Source organism: Colias philodice, chromosome 25 (genome assembly GCF_061535455.1).
Source record: "Colias philodice isolate Cphi_HAF_F1 chromosome 25, ilColPhil1 Martin Lab GWU primary, whole genome shotgun sequence".
NCBI lineage: Eukaryota > Metazoa > Arthropoda > Insecta > Lepidoptera > Pieridae > Colias > Colias philodice.
In genome coordinates this window covers 1,703,144-1,724,805 of record NC_143110.1, presented here as the reverse complement: position 1 = coordinate 1,724,805, position 21,662 = coordinate 1,703,144, and the positions used below count along the sequence as shown (strand labels likewise).

Below are 21,662 nucleotides of genomic sequence, written 5' to 3'. Positions count from 1 at the left end.
TTCGTGAATCACGAATACGTGGCACAACTAAAATTTTACCGATACCACCCGTGGAATCGTGATATTGTTAATTCCTATTTGTATTTATAATGATCATATTTATCACTATTCAGTCGTAATTATACCGAATAAATAGAAATAAAAGTAAAAGTTTTTGTTTTGACACATATATCTCTCTTGCAAGCGTCCTGCGTCATCTGTCATTGTGTTCGACGTTATTTATTTTGAAATAATGGTTATTACGATTAACTTTTCACATTTGTCTTGTAAATTAAAATATTACCTATGGGCGTATTCAGAAAGAAAGCTTGAAACTTATAAGTGCTTATCGGCGCTTGTCATGTTCATATATTTTCCTGCGCGGGCTACCAGCGCTGACAAGCGCCGATAAGCGCTTATAAGCGCTTATAAGTTTCAAGCTTTCTTTCTGAATACGCCCTATGTAATAAATGTAAAACTTAACGTTCATCGTTAGTTTAAACTCCATAAAGTATTTTTTAAAGTGTTGAATAACACTATTGTTTTATTTTTATTGTCGCGAACTGCGGCTTATTTACATAAAAACTTTAATCGTTTCTAAAAGTACTAACATCAAGCTTTAAATTGAGCTATATTATTCATCTTGACACAATAAGTTTGATTGCGATACCAAGTGCCATAGTAACTTGGGCAATCTCCTTTACACCAGTATCTTTGCAAATAAAAGGATTTAACTCGAAACACAAAAACATAATCCTAAATAAATCTGAACCTAAACATTTTCCTATACAAAACCAGTTTTAATACTAAACTGAAAAGGGTACCCGTACTTTGCGGAAAGCCCAGTACTTGAAATGGGTTCAAATAAAAAACTAAAGTTATTATATCTGTGTCGTGAAAACTTTTGCGCTTTGAATTTGCGATAGAGGAAAAACTTATTGGGTCATGTTACTAATGCTTGTTTGTGTTTATTTTATGAGATACAAGTCTTCTACCCCAGTTCTGCCCGGAATTTTGTGAAAATATAGTTGCATTGTTGTAGAGCATGCTCTACAACAACTCATGTAGCTTAGGAAGAGCTTAGGTTTATTATTAATAATTATATTAAGCTCTAGAACCTCCTTTCTAAAGAAATCATATATTTCATTGATAAATCTACGATTAATTTGTTTTTATATATATTTTAATTTCCCTATACAGGGTGTCCCACTGTTGGTATACCTACTAAGCTCAAAGGAAGTTATAGTTTTTCATACGCTGAGTACGTAAAAAATACTTAGGTATAAAATTCCAGACCCATTTTTTTTCAAATTGCCCCGAATTCATAAAACTCTATGTGTACACCCAAAACAAGCAACCCGCCCAACTTTGCCACCAGCACGTGAGCTATCGTTTGAGATTATGTTTTCATAGACAAAATGCTCTCATTAGAGAAGCGGTATACCGTATATGCCGGCTGCGCGAAGCTAGAGAAGAAAACATGGATTTTCAGGAAAAATTTAGCAAAACATTTTTGACGTAATTTTGTTGTTTAAGTATTTTTTACGTGATCAGTGTTACATGCAAAACTACAAGTGCCTTCGCGCTTAGTATACCGATAGTGGGACACCCTGTATAGTTTGACTTCGAACAATAACCAAAGCCAATTATGCTTTTACTCTTTAAAAAAATCATACATAGAATGCAATACGTAAATAATTATTTTACGTTTATCAATGGCATATTTCAAGCAATGAACTATGTATTACGTATATGATAATACTCGTAGTATATGCGTATGCGTCACTAAAAATATATGAAATATGTCACTCATACAACGTTATGAATTTTACTATTGTCATAATTGTTTTGAGTTCCGATTTTTAAAGAAACTCATTTCACTAGTTCCACTTTTATTAACTAACTAGCTTCCGCCCACGACTTTGTACGTGCATCCTCGTTTTTTCCCGTTCCCGCCCGTTTCCCGTTTTGGGAAATCCTTTCTTAGCGGATGCCTACGTCCTAACATCTACCTGCATGCCAAATTTCAGCCCGATACGTCCAGTGGTTTGGGCTGTGCGTTGATAGATCACTATATCAGTCACCTTTGAATTTTATATATATACTAGCGGCCCGCCCCGGCTTCGCCCGTGGTACATATGAAAAATAGATGTTGGCCGATTCTCAGACTTACCCGATATGCACAGAAAATTTCATGAGAATCGGTCCACCCGTTTCGGAGGAGTATGCAGACTAACATTGTGACACGAGAATTTTATATATAAGATAGATATTTTTATAAAAACCACGACCAGTTTTGTTACATCATCGTCAAGTATGCAACGAAACCGGTAGTAGTTTTTATAACAAAAATCAAAATATTCTAAAGTATTATAAATGCGAAAGTTTGTGAGTATTGATGTTTGACTCTTTCACGCAAATACTACAGATCCGATTACAATGAAATTTGGTATGTAAGTAGCTGAAGATCCAGAATAATACTAGTAGCTACTTTTTATTCCAGAAAATCCACGAGAACATGAACTATGCGGTTTTTTCTTAGTCTACACGGGCGAAGCTGTCGGGAAGCTACTATGTTAATAAAAGTGGAATTAGTTATTGGTATGTTTCTTTAAAAATCTATAAAATGCTCATCAAGAGGTAACAATACACGGGGATAAATTAATATTCTTATGTCGCTAAATTTATCAGTAAAAATTATGAATACCTATCTATGTTTATTTTTTAACTTTAGATACTAGATTTGCGCCAGTTTCGCCCGCGTTTTCAAATAAAAACCCGCATAGTTCCCGTTCCTATGGGCTACAATTAAAAATCTTACGCCTTATTCTGGCCCTTCAGCTACCTACATAACAAATTTCATTGTAATCGGTTCAGTAGTAATTGCTTGAAAGAGAAACAAAATCCATACATGCTCACAAACTTTCGCATTTATAATATTAGTAGGATTTATGTTTTATCTGTCGAAATGTATTATTATTAATATAACATTTGCAATGTTCTAATACTGACAAGAGCTGCAAGCTAGACTTTGGGACTTTTAGAAAGCTTATAATATAACTTTTTATTCTACAAAGGTCATAAGTTCAAATAAATTTGGTACGTTCAAAATTTTTGTGATCAAGTTTTAAATAGTTAAAAAATACGAGCTTTTTTTCTTATCTATTCATATTTTGACTATTTATAGCTCTCTCTCTTCTCTTATTTATAGCTCGAATAACCAGAACAGACTAGCATTTTCTGGAAAAGAAAATTCTTACAACTGAAACTAATGAACAATCAATTCCACGTCTATTGACATATAAAAGCGCGGGAAAATTATGAGCATATTCTGTCAGTGCGCAACCGTTGCCGTGGCTAGCGCGGGCACGCGGGCGTCACTTTATAATAAACGCAATAATTTAAAAAAAATCAAGCCAGCCATAAAAATTAAAAATAAAACCTCCTTTGTAATCTCGTATTTTTTTTTTCATGATAAGCACTGGCTGAAAATATTTTTTTTATAAAAAAAAGTTTGAACTCTAGTGATCATAGTAAATACTTTTTAGTGTGTGTTCAAAATGGTGAGCAAGGTGTATAAAGTTAGTTCGGAAAAGCAAGAGAAGCATGGAAGCAAGCATAACCAAGTATTAATGTCGATTGTTGGTGAGTAAATATTTCTAAATGAAGACAGTTTTTTTTTCAATTAAGTATTTTAAGTATATTAGAGCAAAAATTAGTTATATTAAACAGATATATATTGGAATATGATTATAATGATATACTTACATATTTCAATAATAAATATATATTTAAAATAGGTTTTTTTATAATATAATCAATAATACTAAAAAGTAATACCAAATAGAGAAAGGTAGAGTAGAAAAGCTCTCGATATGCTACAACTGAACATCTTATGATATTTAGTTAGTTACCTATAGTTAAAAAAAATTAAAAGAAAAATTTCGCACAATAAATACCTATAAACATATTTTAAAGGATATATTCTCAGATTATATTTTTATAACTTATCCAGTCACGAAAACGAGTCACTTAATAAAATTTTATTATTAAAAATTTACTCTATGCACAACGCAACAGTCTGTGAAAAACATATAAGTCCACTTTTACATATCTTAAAATACATAATAATATATCCAATAAAAACATATTATTTAACGATAATATTCAATGAGGTAATTAAAAAATAAACATTAAAAGGGAAGTACCCGTATACTTTGTTTATTGTAAATACGTAATCTGAAGTCCACTATGTTAGTAAATATGTAATAACTATGCAATACAAGAAACACTACTGTCAGTGTACAATATAGTTTGTACGATTTGTATTGAGAAACTGTCTCACTGATATATTAGTTACTTTAGTACACATAAATTATTATTATTAAGACTTGGAACTGTTTTTTATTTATCACTACGTAATATAAAACAAAGTCGATTTTTCTGTCCCTATATTCCTTTGTATGCTTAAATCTTTAAAATTAAGCAGCACATATTGATGCGATTTTTTTAATAGATAGTGATTCAAGATGAAGGTTTTTGTATATAATTTATTAGGTTTTAGACATAGCGGCCGAAGCCGCGGGCGGTAAGCTAGTGCAACATAAATCAAACAAAAAAGGAAAACCAATACCCGATGAATAATTTTACTTCTTTGCACATCATTATATTACATACTAGCGGTCCGCCCCGGCTTCGCCCGTGGTACATAATATTTACGTTTTCTCTACATAAGAACCATCCTCGTACTTCAAGGAATATAATAAAAAAAGAATTATCGAAATCGGTTCAGCCGTTCTCGAGTTATGCGCTTACCAACACATTTTGCGATTCATTTTTATATACAGGGTGTCCCACTGTTGGTATACTAAGCTCAAAGGAGGTTATAGTTTTGCATACGCTGAGTACGTAAAAAATAATCAAAAAATTCCAGACGCATTTTTTTTTCAAATAGATGAATTCTTAAAACTCTATGTGTACACTCATAACAAGCGAGCCGCCCAACTTTGCCACCAGCACGTGAGCTATCGTTTAAGATTATGTCTTCATAGATAAAATGCTCATATTAGAGAAGCGGTATATGCCGGCTACGCGAAGCTAGAGAAGAAAACATGGATTTTCAGGAAAAATTTAGCAAAAAATTTTGGACGTAATTTTTTTTTAAAGTATTTTTTACGTGATCAGTGTATGCAAAACTACAAGTTCCTTCGCGCTTAGTATACCAATAGTGGGACACCCTGTATAAGAAGATTAACTTTAAACTAACATATTTTTTTACAATAATAATTTTACTTATGGACTAGATATAATATACATAAATGTAGTACTTTAAACTGAAAAGGATTTTTTTTTTGTAATCTGCTTCAAAAAAACAAATATTTTTTAAAAAATCCCTACCTCATATACTTACAGTGTGAAAAATTATAACAATCAATAACTAGGTAAACCCAAAGGGAAATCTTCTCGGAAGAGCTAATTTTCCTGTTACTATTATTATGATTTAAATAATATTTATCAACAATATATTATAACAGCAAAATGGCATGTCAAATGCGTGCCAAATACCGGTGAAACGAAAGTGATAGTATTTCTGTTTGTGTCACAAGACACATAATAAAAAACTAAACTTCCTTAAAATTATAATAAATAATCTATTCTATAAAATATTACATATATAAAAATAAAGCTGAAGAGTTTGTTATTTGTTTGTTTGAACGCGCTAATCTCGGGAACTACTAGTCCGATTTGAAAAATTCTTTCGGCGTTAGATTATCGAGGAAGGCTATATGCTATATTATATTATCATCATGCTAAGATCAACAGGAGCGGAGCAATGCTTGTGAAACCGCGGAGCGCAGCTAGTGTATTATAATTAGATGAAATTTAAAGAGACCAACCGGAAACTTTCAAATATAAATGAATTATTAGAATCGATTCATTGAAAATGCGGTTAATTTCAAAAGTTTGCTTGCGTTATTTTAAATATTTTAGATATTAGCTAGGTTCTTTTAGGCAAGCGGTTCGAGTTTCTTCGATTAAAATAATAATATTTTCATTACTATAAAGTATAATAAATAAGAATATAAATAAATAATATATATTCCTCTTCAACATTCCACGTTTCCAAAAAAATTGAGTCATTGGCTTACTTATAGTCAGAACTCAGAGCCTATTTCGAATTTATGTGATTTAAAGTATAATATTATAAAGATATTGTACTTTCTCAGAATTTATTAGGATGGAAAAGGTATGGAATTAAGAAGAAGATTAACATTATTCTTATCCATTCCTAGAATCTCTATAATACTGTTATAAAAAGTGTGAAGTCCCGTATCCCCGTAGTGGGGTAAGGGGCAGATGCATTATGCATACATCTGTTTCACTGATCGATTTTCTTTAGGGACAAGTAGGTGATCAGCCTTCTGCGTCCTGCCAGACCGAGACATTTTTTTTTCTTCGTCTCCTCCGGGAATCAAACCCAGGACCCTCGGTTCTACGCTCACGCGTCAACCACTGTACCAAGGAGGCGGTCATCAGCGGTCATAATACTGCTATACCAATATATTATTTACCGGAATCGATATTTTTATATATGTGCAATAAGAAGTTATATTTTTTTATATTTATATTATTTTACTTATATATATATATATATATAAGTAAAATAATACTATATATATATATATATTATATATATATATATATATATATATGAATTTACTAGCTGTGCCCCGCGGTTTACCGGCGTAGCTCCTGTAGCTCTTAGCGTGATGATATAAGCCTTCCTCAAAAAATGGGCTATCTAACACCGAAATAATTTTTCTAATCGGACCAGTAGTAGTTCCTGAGATTAACGCGTTCAAACAAACAAACAAACTCTACAGATTTATAATACATATATAAGTATATCTCAATATTTATCATAGAATTTAATTATAAATTACTTCAATAAATAAATCCACAAGAAAATATATTTTACTGAAACTAATATCCAATCTTTACTTAATTGATACAAAGTCTAACGATTCGAAAACGCAAAAGAAATAATTGAGTTAAAAATGTTGAAAAGGGCTTTCTGATACCTAAAGGAATAATTCGATAAATCGTCTGAATCAAATGTATACGTAACATTGCTACAGAGTATTTTCTAGTGTTTGATTTTACGCGAGTATTATACATATACAGGGTGTCCCGCTATTGGTATACTAAGCGCGAAGGAACTTGTAGTTTTGCATACACTGATCACGTAAAAAATACATAAACAACAAAATTACGTTAAAATTTTTTTGATATTTTTTTCCTGAAAATCCATGATTTCTTCTCTAGCTTCGCGCAGCCGTCATATACCGCTTCTCTAATGTGAGCATTTTGTCTATGAAAACATAATCTTAAAGGATAGCTCACGTGCTAGTGGCAAAAATGGGCGGGTTGCTTGTTATGGGTGTACACATAGAGTTTTAAGAATTCATCTATTTGAAAAAAAATGCGTCTGGATTTTTTTAAGTATTTTTTACGTATTCAGCGTATGCAAAACTATAACCTCCTTTGAGCTTAGTATACCAACAGTGGGACACCATGTATAGAAACTAGCTTTCGCCCGCTTTGTCTAAAACATAATAAATTTTGTACCTTCCTCTTGAATCACTCTAGGTAACTATGTATTAAAAAAAACCGCATCAGAATCCGTTGCGTAGTTTTAAAGATTTAAGCATACCTACATAGGGACATAGGGACAGAAAAAGCGACTTTGATTTATACTATGTAGTGATGATTAAAGACTTTTTAACGGATTTAAAACGCGATTTATTCATTATATTATTTTCCCGACATTTCGAACTGCTACGGATTTGAAATTCTAGGACTGCCTCTAATCAATACTAGGTATTTAAAGCCATTATTTTATTTTTTTACATTATTACTAGCGGTCCGCCCCGGCTTCGCCCGTGGTACATAATATGAAAAATAGATGTTGGCCGATTCTCAGACTTACCCGATATGCACAGAAAATTTCATGAGAATCGGTCCACCCGTATCGGAGGAGTATGCAGACTAACATTGTGACACGAGAATTTTACATATAAGATTTACTTCATAAACATCCATGCTTTTTGTAAATAATACCCGCGCTTAATTATTTTTAACACTTAATTGTGCTACCAACAAAAAACGCTTAAGGTGCAATAAAAACAAAACTTATTGACCGTTGTTACTTATGACACATTTGATGAATTGTTATTTTTAAATATTTTAATACTTTATAATTTTTTATTTGACATTTGATTGCAATCAGACGCGTCAATAATATATAAAGCCGGCTACTCACGTACCGCAGCAGGGGCAATATTTTAATTACACCCTTAATTCCTTAATTGTGATTTTATGACGACGAGGCAAGCAGGGGCAATTTAAAAAACAGCTGAAATTGCTCCAACCCCGTGCAAGCGAGATTGTTCCAATATTGCCCCTGCGGCAGGTACCTACGTGAGTAGCCGGCTTCATACTATACTAGCTTTCCACCCGCAGCTTCGCCCGCGCAGTCAAAGAAAAACCCGCATAGTTCCCATTCCCGTGGGATTTCCGGGATAAAACCTATCCTATGTCCTTTACCAAATTTCATGCAAATTGGTTCAGTAGTTAAGGCGTGATTGATTAACAGACAGACAGACAGAGTTACTTTCGCATTTATAATATTAGTATGGATTATTAATCGCTATGTAAATAGCGATTCTAGTTGAAATATTGCCAAAACAATGCACGTGCTATAATTAATTCTAATCACCTTTCCTTATTACATATAAATAGTTTGTAATATATAATATTATGTTATTTATATACTTTGCTATTTCACGTGATCTCAGGTAGGTAAATGTCAAAGTTCAGTGTAATTAAATAATTCAAAATGTCAACGTAATTTACTCGTATTTTTATGGTACAATATCGATTGGAATTGTATTATAATATACTAGCTTACCGCCCGCGGCTTCGCCCGCGCAGTCAAAGAAAAACCCGCATAGTTCCCGTTCCCGTGGGATTTCCGGGGTAAAACCTATCCTATGTCCTTTCGCGGATATCAAAATATCTCTATACCAAATTTCATGCAAATTGGTTCAGTAGTTAAGGCGTGATTGAGTAACAGACAGACAGACAGAGTTACTTTCGCATTTATAATATTAGTATGGATTAATAATAAATCATCTGAAACATTAATTTATAACTATAGCGGTCCGCCCCGACTGCGCCCGTGGTACATGTTTACGTTTTATCTCCATAAGAACTATTCTCGTACTTCAAGGAATATTATAAAAAAAGAATTAACGAAATCGGTTTAGCCGTTCTCGAGTTATGCGCTTACCAACACATAATGCGATTCATTTGTATATCATAGAATGTTATTTCATATGTTTAAAGTTTTATAACAGAAAATGAATCAAATCGGACAGACAAAATAAACAGAACTAACTTAAAATATTTCATCAGTATAAAACGTTCAATAACAGTATCAAATTTACATCGCAAATAATTTATTTGTATTTGGTAAAGAAGATTTATAACTACGAGTACGTCATAGTTACTTTGATTTGGGTTTGATAGCAATTAATTGTACTTCCCTCAGCCCTTCTCAAATTAGTGAAAACGCCTTGTAACGACATACATCTAAAGTAAGTTGGAAAATTATGAAAATAAAGTCTTCTAAACTACCTATTATAAGAGGGATTGAGGGTGTTTTCCACCAATAATGTGCGAGGATGTGTTTGTAAATAACCAATAGAATCACTTCAAACGCTAAACACTTCAAATTTCAAACTAAATGAAGCGATATGATTGGTTCTTTCAAACACATTCTTCGCTACACATCATTCATATTATTGGTGGAAAGGACCCTAAACGTCATCTTCATCATCAGCCCATATACGTTCCCACTGCTGGGACCAAGAAGCTTATATCTAACTAGCGGTCCGCCCCGGCTTCGCCCGTGGTACATGTTTCGCAATAAAATGTTCTTTCTCAGGGTCTAAAGATTGTCTGTGCCAAATTTCATCAAAATCGGTTGAGAGGTTTATGCGTGAAAACAATACATACATACATACATACATAATTACAAACTTTTCCTCTTTATAATATTAGTATAGATAGATACACTGGAGATTTCAGTATGAACATTAACTTGTAACAAGAAAATATGACGTTGAATGACGCCTGTATGTTTTTTATCCCTTTCACACCCAATAGTTAAGTTAATGTTCATATGAAATCTCCACGGGATCGGAATCTCTTCTTGGCTGGGACACGAGCCTCCTATGAGGGTACAGGCCACAATACACAACGCTGGCCAAGTGCGGTGTAAAAAAATCTACAATATTATGCAATTAAAAGATTTTTTACAAAAAATGTTGTGTGGTTTTATGAAACCACGGTAAAAGTGAAACTGTTCGAACGGTTCCGAACACTGCTTTGTGTAGCGCATGTCGCGTGACGGTCGGCTGCCGAGTAGGTATACCTACTCGGCAGCCGCGATACACGCGACATGCGCTACACAGACCAAAAAGTTTGAGACGATGTAGGTAATAAAAGTTTCACTTAAAGTTACATAACATATTATTGTAACAATATTTTTAGCAATATCGATTAAATAATAAATAATTTGGATATGAGATCCTCTTTTTTAGAGTATAAGTATTCTTTGGTGAGATCAGTTTAAATAACTTTGAGAACATGTACCTTGTTAAAAAGGACTTATTTTACTATACATAATATATTATCTGAGTATTTTCGTTATTAAATGGATTATAGCTTAAAATTAGAACCTAACCTGTTTCTAATTTAGATATTTCTATTATACCTAGACGAAACATTATGTAATTTTTTTCGTGAATAATAATGCAAAATAACGTGTGTTGATTTGCGTAAATTATTACCAAAGATGATTCTAAATTATAGCCACATTATAGCTCTACATTCCAGTACATAAAAAGCAAAAAACTTATATAAAATTGTATTATAATAATATGTATATAAAAAACTAGCTGGAATCACTCTATTTAAAAAAAACGCATCGAAATCCGTTGCATAGATATGAAGATTTAAGCATACATAGAGTTATAGAGAAATCAACTTTTTATACTATGTAGTGATAAGTATACTGACTACTATAGAACCACTTTTTATTGGAAGACGGTTTAAAATCTTTGTTCACGCAGTAAATATTATTATTATCATTGCGTTATAATTTATAACGTTAAATCTTCCTACGAAAATAAACTACCATGAAATAATTGATAATAAATAATAGTTTACCTCTTTCTTACCTTCTTCCTGAAAGTATGAAGTTCTGTTTACTGAAATTAAAAATATTTTTCTACTATAAGTATTTACCTTGTCGCATTTGATAGATAATAACATTCTTCAACAACTAGAAAATCTTAACATCTAGAAATGAAACACGTGTATAATCTGTTTAAAAGCTTTTCAAACGCAAAAAATCAAACACAATAACACTTTAAAATATTTTATTGTTTCAGTGTGCATGCCAATCCTCGCCTATGGGACTGCCATGGGCTGGATATCTCCAAACAAATCCCTTTTAATGGGAGAAACATCACCTGCCACCAAACCTTTGACAGAAGAAGAGGTATCATGGATGGCATCCATTATGTTTATTTTCGCGCCTATAGCAGTTTTCATATATGGCGTCGCAGCTGATAAGTTTGGACGGAAGAATGCTTTGCTGTGCGCTTCTATTCCTATTTCGGTAAGTATTGCAAGAATTTAGTGTAAATGTGATAGAGTCTTTAATTTATATTATATACTAGCGGTCCGCCCCGGCTTCGCCCGTGGTACATATTTACGTTTTCTCTACATAAAAACCATCCTCGTACTTCAAGGAATATAATAAAAAAAGAATTATCGAAATCGGTTCAGCCGTTCTCGAGTTATGCGCTTACCAACACATTTTGCGATTCATTTTTATATTATAGATTATAGATATAGATGATAAAATGTGAGCCGCCAATGGCTACCATTCATTGCTTGGCGAGGCTGCGCGGTCTGTGGGGAGTGGGGACCCGTCTAATGAATATAAAAAGGTTATATTCCTATTTCGTTAAGGATGTAGTTTATTTTCTAGAAATTCCAGTTCAGTTTTAGAATTTACAAAATTGTTAATAGAAGAATAATATGTAGAGAATTTCTAAAATTTTTCAGAAGTTCAAATTTATTCGCTTACAGTTATTTTGTAAACCATATTAACCTTTTATATTTTACCTGCAGATTTCAAAGCAAAAAGATAAGTTTGTAAAAAAATAAAATGATGTAATCTTCGTGCCTTAATACGGTGCTCACGATGTCATTCATATATTTTATTAGGGGCTGATTGATACACAGCAAGCGAAATTTAACTCTCCATTGGTTGTGTCCCCTTTTTTCATTAAGTTCTTAGCTAAGTTTTAATTACTACTAGATTATCTGAAGGAAATAATACTATCTACAGGTCGGCTGGGCAGTCAAGCTGATATGTACCCACCCTATCGCCCTTATAGGAGCCAGGGCCCTGATAGGCTTTGGTTCGGGCGGTGGCTTCGTGGTCTGCCCCCTGTATGTGAAGGAGATCAGTGAAGATAGCATACGGGGCATGACGGGGACTTTTGTTATATTCTCTCAGGTAATTTTTATATGGTACTAGTGGTCCGCCCCGGCTTCGCCCGTGGTACCTACATGTTTAAACTATCCTATCTCTCAAGTTGGATCGAACTGCACATGGTGTGCGAATTAAGGCTGCAGTCTAGCAAAATTGCGTTTTCAACAAGTTATTTGACAATTTTTTCCCGGCTAATGAAATGATAAACTGAATTTTTTTTTCTTGTTTATCAATTAGTGTTATATACGCAATGCGCGTGAATTTTTTCACATTTATAAAGTTACTTTATGTTACCTTAATCAGGCCTTCAAGATAAGTCTCTTTCCCCCAAAGACATTTCGAGCTAAGTTTGTGCACTCACTACGTTGCAACCGATTACAATTTACACAATCTGATCAGCACATTATTATCCTTATATAGTCGTTATTAAAAACTGCTGAATACAATTGCCGAAAAACTTACGATTTTCTTAATTAGAACGTTATAAATTCATTAAATTTCCCATTTTTTGCCTTACAAAATCTATTGATAAATACTGCTAAAAGTTATTTTTTCCATTAATTTATTCGAGTTGGTTGAAGACCAATGAGTATTAATCCTTTAAAAAAATTTTTTTTTTGAATTTTGATAATTCTTTAAATTTTAAAAACATATTTTAAATAGCTAGGAAAAATCTTAGCGAATTTCTTCAGTCGCGCTCCTTGGGCCGGAGCGTTCTGACGTGTGCTCTACGCTCGATTTTCCTTCATACCGAAGTGAAAGTTGCTCTACTTCATTAAATTTAATATTTTTGTTAATTGATTATTTTTATCTTAGTTTTGTGCAAATATTCGTATTTTTAAACATTTGATTTCGATATGGAAAATAAACGAAAAAAATACGCGTGTAACTACTAGAAAAAAAATTATCTTCGAACATAAAGTTAATGAAACCAAATAGATTGCAAAGGTGATTGGCAACAATTTCTTTATTTTACGGGGTGTCAGTAAAGGGATGTATATTTCTTTAAAACTAAAGTAAGCTCATAAATTTTCTTATAATATAATTTTTTTGAAGTTCAAAAAATGTTTATTTTTCGTTTGAGAAATACGAAATATAATATAAACTTGTATTGAGAACTTGAACTTCCCAAGTTCATCCGGGGAAATCCCCATACGGGGAAAATGATTTGTTTACTCCAAAATTGATCCGAGGTGTTTGAATTTTTCCTTCTAGTCATTTTCAACGTAGCGGCATGTTGTTTGATTATTAATTTTGTAACTTAAATACAGGATGTTGGTTTTATATTCTGATCTTACAGACGCGCTGACAAATTTAGTCCGCCATTTCTAGTTTAGTCTACCAACTCTAAGTACCAATATTAAAACGAATGGATTATCATCACATCATCAAAACTCAGATGTAATGGAAGATCACAATAACATAGAAAATTCAGTGGTTTTTGAGAACTAAACAAACAGAAGTAACAGAGACGCGAAGAATAAAAAAAGAGGACGAAAACGATAATTCGTTGATGCTTTCCCTTTTCGACGTATTGTTAGGGTACATCACCAATCTGCAAAAAACAAAACTGATGATTCCCAATTGCTGATTAAAATTGAAAAACAACAGACAACAGTGGTGAAAATTTGCTGATCACAATGAAACATCCTTCAGTGGTAGCAGATTTACTCATTTAAAATATATCGGTGAACAGCGTAAAGGAGAGGAGGACAGGAAAACATTATGAATGTGGATGGTGGATTGTATACAGGGTGTAATCGATAAGTATGTGCAGGCGATTATGACGTTATTATTGCAGGTATCAAAAAACTTAAAACTGATATCGAAATTACTTTACCTAATGAGCAAAATGACAATAATAACTTTTTAAAAGTATAACGAGAAATATCTAAAAAATTTACTTAATACACTCCCTCAAGAAGGGAAAATTGGACTAGTAGAAGTTAAATGTCTAATTCCGGCAAAAGAGATGAATGCGGAAGATGCGGTTAAAAATAAAAAATTTAATATTTGAAATACAATGCAAAAAAATAACACTTTTGTCATAGATAAGAATCATGACTATTTTTTCCAAATTCAGGGACAACTAAACGTTGCAGAAGCAGAAGTCTGCTTATTTGCTGTTTGGACTGGAGTGAATCATTCGTTAAAAATAGAATATATAAAAAAGTATGTAACGTTTAGGCAAAATAAAATGATGGACCATTATCAAGATTTTACATAAATTGCCTACTGTCAGAATTGATTGATTCGAGACTTCAGCATTCGATGCCATCAAGGACCCATCCTATATCATTCAAGCGATTGAAAAAAAAGAGATAAATCCAGTGCAACCGATAAAGCATCATAATGCTAGCAAAAGATTTATTAGGTTTATAAATATAAATCTATATATTATACATAATATAATAAATCTGTAGAAGACGCGAAGACTGACATCCGCGCGGACGTAGTCGCGGGCGGAAGCTAGTCAGAAATAAATATCTTTTGTTTTCATTTGCGTATTTTTCTATTTTATAATTTTTTAACACAAACATTACATTTTTTTTATTATATACAAAATTTGTTTATCCGTTTTATTAGTTTCACTAAGAAACTTAGGTCGAAAAAAATGTATGAGTTATGCATTTTGTATGGAAAGCTTATTTTTTTTTATATTTCGTCCAAATCTCTTTGTAAAAGTTGATCAGTTATATAAACATGAAGTTGAAGATATCAATAGAAAGTATTCGCAAATCTTGTGTACTGATAAAAAAAATCACCCGGTGTAATTTTCACGAAAATTGTTTCAAATTGTCCTTTTTGGTACTTATTACGAATATTAAATTATACGAATGATTTAATTTTTAAAAATTAAGTGGAGCAACTTTCCCTTAGTATATTTGTATTATTTACATATAGGATGACAGGATGCATTTGTTTGCACTACTAGACCAAGCCCTTAAGATTAAGACAAAACGACTAAAGGATTCATACTTTTTTTCATTTCAAACTGTTGTAACAACATATACAAGTTAGCTTATAACAACTACAAACTAATAAAACATGAACAAAGTATTACATAATAATTATTAGCTATTAAAACTGCATAAAGATATTATGATAATGCATTATTCTTAAAACTATATTATACTAGCTTTCCGCCCGCAGCTTCGCCCGCGTTTTCGAAGAAAAACCCGTTCCCGTAGGATTTCCGGGATAAAACCCGGCTACTCATGTCCTTTCTCGGGTATCAAAATATCTCTATACCAAATTTCATGCAAATTGGTTCAGTAGTTAAGGCGTGATTGAGTAACAGACAGACAGACAGAGTTACTTTCAAAATTTATAATATTAGTATGGATTAGCAATACTAAGAAACGATAACATGTGGGGAAAGAACCCACACACAATATGCTTCATAATATATTAAGATCACGTTTATCATTTTTGTTTTAGCTTTGTATTATCCTCGTAATTGAAACAGCTTATTTACTAATTAATGCTTTTATTATTTACTAAAAAAATATTATTTACTAAATATTGTTAGCACTTTATTACTTTTGGCTTGTTATTTCGAAATTTCATCCAAATCCGATCAGCTATTTATTAGGTTACTAAACATCTCACAAACTTTCAAATTCATGTATTACTTTGATACATTCAAAAAATTTTCCTCGTATAACAAATAACTTAAAAATTTAAATACACTCCGATAAAGCCGGCTACGCACATACCAGCAGGGGCAATATTGGAATTGCACCCTTAATTGGCTCCTTAATTGTTATGTGTATAGGCAAGCAGGGGCAATTTAGAGAACCGCTGAAATGCTCCGACCGCCGTGCAACGGAGATTGTTCCAATATTGCCCCTGCGGCAGATACATGAGTAGCCGGCTTTAGAGTATGTTAAACATGATAAAATAACATTATTATTTCTTTATCCAGACAGTTGGAAACCTCCTAGTATTCGTGCTAGGGGATCTACTCCCGTTCAACACAGTTCTGTGGATATTACTGGCGATACCATTGGTCCATTTCTGCATCTTACTACGATTGCCAGACACACCGTCTTACTTGGTTAAATGTGGTAAGAATGAGGTATGTAATCTATAAATTTACCATATTTGATATTTTTAACATAGTAGGTAATTATTATACTACGTAAAGCAACCACTTTTTGAGATAGAGCTGCTACAAAACACTGTCTAAATTATATAACTAGATATATAGATAGTTACTTAACTACATGAACTTTAAAATTTTAAAAAATTTCATAGACGGAGGAGGGTAAAATTTAGCTCATTAATAATTAATATAGAGTGGCCTAGAGGTGTTATTTTATTTAATGTCGCGTAAAAGTAAACAGTGTTTTACAAATTACTACTTTCGACTGAAAAATACATTTACCCCAATATCAATTTACGCAGAACAAGATATTTGAAGAAGCTTCCAGAACAATGACAAAGTACGTAAATTAACATTTTTGATAAATTCCATTTCCACGAATCGATACGAGATAAATAATAAACATAGATAGGTATTTTCATTATAATGTTTTACATATAAGTCTTATTAAGAGCACCCACTGATTTATCAAAATATAGGCTAAACTTTCAATTGAAAAGCATTGATATAAACAGTTCAATAGGGTAATAGAATAAAATTATAACTAAATCTATTTTACATACAAATTTCTCTCTTTTATTTACCTAACCTAGTTTTATTGGTGACGTAAAGACGCCCCGCTTTTTGAAGATAATTTAAATAATGTTAGAATTCATTCAAAATTAATAACAAAATATTAGATAAATACTACATTTTTGGATAAGTAACACAATATGTAACTAGTTGGGATAGTTTTATAAAAAGAAAAGTTTTTATTTTATTACACTTTATCATACTTACAAACATGAATTAAAAAACAATGAAAAAAGTTATAATAATATCAAAACCAAAGGAACGAATCACACTGAATACTTACCTACTTATCTCTTATTATTTCAAATCGGTTAAAAGCTGCAATGAGACGTTTCATAAACATGTTGCGAATATAAATTTTATATTAGGTATATACATACCAGGTTTCCGCCCGCGGCTTCGCCCGCGCAGTCAAAGAAAAACCCGCATAGTTCCCGTTCCATGGGATTTCCGGGATTGCGTCATTTTCCCGGGATAAAAAGTAGCCTATGTCCTTTCTCGGGTAGCAAAATATCTCCATACCAAATTTCTTGAAAATTGGTTCAGTAGTTTAGGCGTGATTGAGTAACAGATAGACAGACAGAGTTACTTTCGCATTTATAATATTAGTATGGATTAGTGATCTAAATTGTAAAATATTATTGTAACTACTAGAAATTAAAGATTATATAACAAAATGTAGGCCAGTAGAAATCGACACTAAAAAACCCTAAATTAGCAAAGCACGATGTAGATTTGAAGTTTTGGTATGTTGTTTGGATCAGTTAGGGTGATGTAAATCCCAATTTGCAACTTCGAAAAAGTTGTGCTCGCTGCGCACCACGTGATAAACTGCGAAAATTTTGGACTTTTTTCACTTTTTGCTCTAAAAGTCATAAACTATGCGTTTCCGACAAGTATGATTCAGTACATAAATTAAGGTTATTAAATTTGCAACAATTTAAGCCTAACCGCAGCTCTCTAAACCTTATAACGACTAAACTGTGGCCATTCGAAGATGGTTCATTTTTCCCGAAATATTGAAATTTTTAGTTTTGCTCCCGTTTGAAGCAAAATATTGGCAAAAACCGCTCGTTCTATGAGAAGTTCGTATAATAAAGTTGTAGTGCATTTAATTTTCTTTCATAAGAGCATAGAACAAAGTCTGTGAGACAAATAGTTCACTCACAATATCTGAAAAACAAAAAGAAGGTAGAAATAGATTTTTAAAGAATTGAAACTGAGGGCATATAAAATCATAAAAAGGATAATACTTTTTCATTTTTATCAAAATTACAAAGATAATTAAATTTGCAACAATTTAAGCCTAACCGCAGCTCTCTAAACCTTATAACAACTAAGCTGTGGCCTTTCAAAGATAGTCAGTTTTTCCCGAAATTTTCAAATTCTTAGTTTTGCTCCCGTTTGAACCAAAATATTGGCAAAACCGCTCGTTCTATGAGAAGGTCATAAAATAAAGTTGTAGAAAATTTAATTTTGTTAATTACCTCTCCTGCAAATGAAAAAGTATTATCCTTTTTATGATTTTATATGCCCTCAGTTTCAATTCTTTAAAAATCTATTTCTACCTTCTTTTTGTTTTTCAGATATTGTGAGTGAACTATTTGTCTCACAGACTTTGTTCTATGCTCTAATGAAAGAAAATTAAATGCACTACAACTTTATTATACGACTTTCTCATAGAACGAGCGGTTTTTGCCAATATTTTGGTTCAAACGGGAGCAAAACTAAAAATTTGAAATTTTCGGGAAAAACTGACTATCTTTGAAAGGCCACAGCTTAGTTGTTATAAGGTTTAGAGAGCTGCGGTTTGGCTAAATTGTTGCAAATTTAATTAGCTTTGTAATTTTGTTAATTACCTATACTGCAAATGAAAAAGTATTATCCTTTTTATGATTTTATATGCCCTCAGTTTCAATTCTTTAAAAATCTATTTCTACCTTCTTTTTGTTTTTCAGATATTGTGAGTGAACTATTTGTCTCACAGACTTTGTTCTATGCTCTAATGAAAGAAAATCAAATGCACTACAACTTTATTATACGACCTTTTCATAGAACGAGCGGTTTTTGCCAATATTTTGCTTCAAACGGGAGCAAAACTAAAAATTTCAATATTTCGGGAAAAATGAACCATCTTCGAATGGCCACAGTTTAGTCGCTATAAGATTTAGAGAGCTTTAATGGGGCTTAAATTGTTGCAAATTTAATAACCTTAATTTATGTACTGAATGATACTTGTCCGAAACGCATAGTTTATGACTTTTAGAGCAAAAAGTGAAAAAAGTCCAAAATTTTCGCAGTTTATTATTTGCGTATAATCTTTTTTCCTACTTTCCCAAATTTTGTAATTTTGTTAATTACCTATCCTGCAAATGAAAAAGTATTATTCTTTTTATGATTTTATATGCTCTCAGTTTCAATTCTTTAAAAATCTATTTCTACCTTCTTTTTGTTTTTCAGATATTGTGTGTGAAATATTTGTCTCACAGACTTTGTTCTATGCTCTTATGAAAGAAAATTAAATGCACTACAACTTTATTATACGAACTTCTCATAGAACGAGCGGTTTTTGCCAATATTTTGCTTCAAACGGGAGCAAAACTAAAAATTTCAATATTTCGGGAAAAATGAACCATCTTCGAATGGCCACAGTTTAGTCGTTATAAGGTTTAGAGAGCTGCGGTTAGGCTTAAATTGTTGCAAATTTAATAACCTTAATTTATGTACTGAATCATACTTGTCGGAAACGCATAGTTTATGACTTTTAGAGCAAAAAGTGAAAAAAGTCCAAAATTTTCGCAGTTTATCACGTGGTGCGCAGCGAGCACAACTTTTTCGAAGTTGCAAATTGGGATTTACATCACCCTAACTGATCCAAACAACATACCAAAAATTCAAATCTACATCGTGCTTTGCGAATTTAATGTTAATTTCCACTGGCCTAATGCTGATATTTTCTAATTCAAGAATTGGTTTATTATTTACAATTAAATACTTTATACATATGTACTTCGTTTTCGTGATTATTTTTCAATCTGAACCAAAAGTTTAATTTTTAGTGTCTCTGACATAGGTGAAAATATAATACAAATTATATTTATTACAATATAAGCATTTTGTTTTCATACAACATTATGTCACAAAACACATTGAATAGAAAATCGTGATTATCGACTAGTTTCCATCTTATTTGTAACGAACTAACGAGAAACATTATCTAAAATGGCTCTCGTAAATAATCATTGCAGACTGCAGTAATTAACATGATAAATGCACTGTATTGAATTAACTAGATATATCAAGGTAAATGATTTCGTAACCATTTTGTTGATAATAATTTGCGTATAGGTTATGTTATAATTTAAATTACGATTTGAAATTTGCTTCAGTCATACATGCCACTGCGTAGATGTGGTGGCAAAAGTTCGCCATAATTTTTCATAAACGATGAAAATTAAAACAAATTAAAAAATAGGTATAGATACCTCTCAAACTGAAGTCCATAAAACAGTTTACACTACAAAACGTGCGTTAAAAATTACCTACGTAAATCTAAAAACAGACATTTGAAAAAAATACACTGCGAATTGCGAACGTTTAAATAACGTCGGTTAAAAACCCTACTTGCAAACCTGCCTTAAAAACTTACCAACATAAGAGCCTAACGTAAAAATATATTAATTATATTATCTACAAACTTTATAAATAAATAACTATAACATCTTGATGTATTTCAGGAAACAGCAAAAGTCCTCGGCTGGTTACGTTCCATTCCCCACACGGACAACTCCATCAGCGAAGAAGTAGACAGACTTATAATAGAACAAACCACTTCTGAACTAAAGTTCTCTCCCAAACTGCTGTGTAAGTATTCATTCTTTGATATTTAGATAAAAGTATTCTAAGGGTGCATTTACATCAAACGAACTTAGCTTTTGTTCTACAATACCCGGCATATTATGTGCGTAAAAAATATCGATACTTTGAGAATCAATTAAAAACACAGTAGGTACCTTCGCCTTTGATGCTTATAAAACAATGTACATTTTGATATTTAGTAATGTTTTTTTTAACGAGGATTTTCTTAAAGAATAGAAAAAAAATATTTTTGCGTATTGTTTACTGTTATGAATAAATCTACCAAGATTTAATTCCACAAAATATTTCGTTACAAAATATTGGCTGTATCATCACGCGTTGTCCTCAAAAATATAATCTCCAGAAAATTAGGTCACAAGGCTGTTGATGTATACCAGGGACACCGTAATAAATTACGTTTGAGCTAATTTTTTTAGGATTTTAAAGGCTCCTGGTAATAATCCCTGAAAATTACCTGTCTAGGACCTAGGTGATAAATACTTAGTTACT

The 21,662-nt window shown here is 32.1% G+C and overlaps 1 protein-coding gene across 2 annotated transcripts in view; it reads left to right on the top strand.

Annotated features, from left to right (window-relative positions):
• Nucleotides 1–3,324: 3,324 nt before the first annotated feature.
• The window catches only part of LOC149477194 (facilitated trehalose transporter Tret1-like), a 112,082-nt gene continuing 93,744 nt past the window's right edge, over nucleotides 3,325–21,662 (top strand). For both annotated transcript variants that reach the window (XR_016317607.1, XM_089710594.1), the window contains exons 1-5: nucleotides 3,325–3,624; nucleotides 11,499–11,728; nucleotides 12,467–12,637; nucleotides 16,542–16,694; nucleotides 21,032–21,158. Coding sequence is in view for 1 of the 2 variants with exons in the window: in XM_089710594.1 (XP_089566720.1) it covers nucleotides 3,540–3,624; nucleotides 11,499–11,728; nucleotides 12,467–12,637; nucleotides 16,542–16,694; nucleotides 21,032–21,158 (766 nt within the window). In the remaining variant the exon portion in view is untranslated. The remainder of the gene's footprint in view (nucleotides 3,625–11,498; nucleotides 11,729–12,466; nucleotides 12,638–16,541; nucleotides 16,695–21,031; nucleotides 21,159–21,662) is intronic.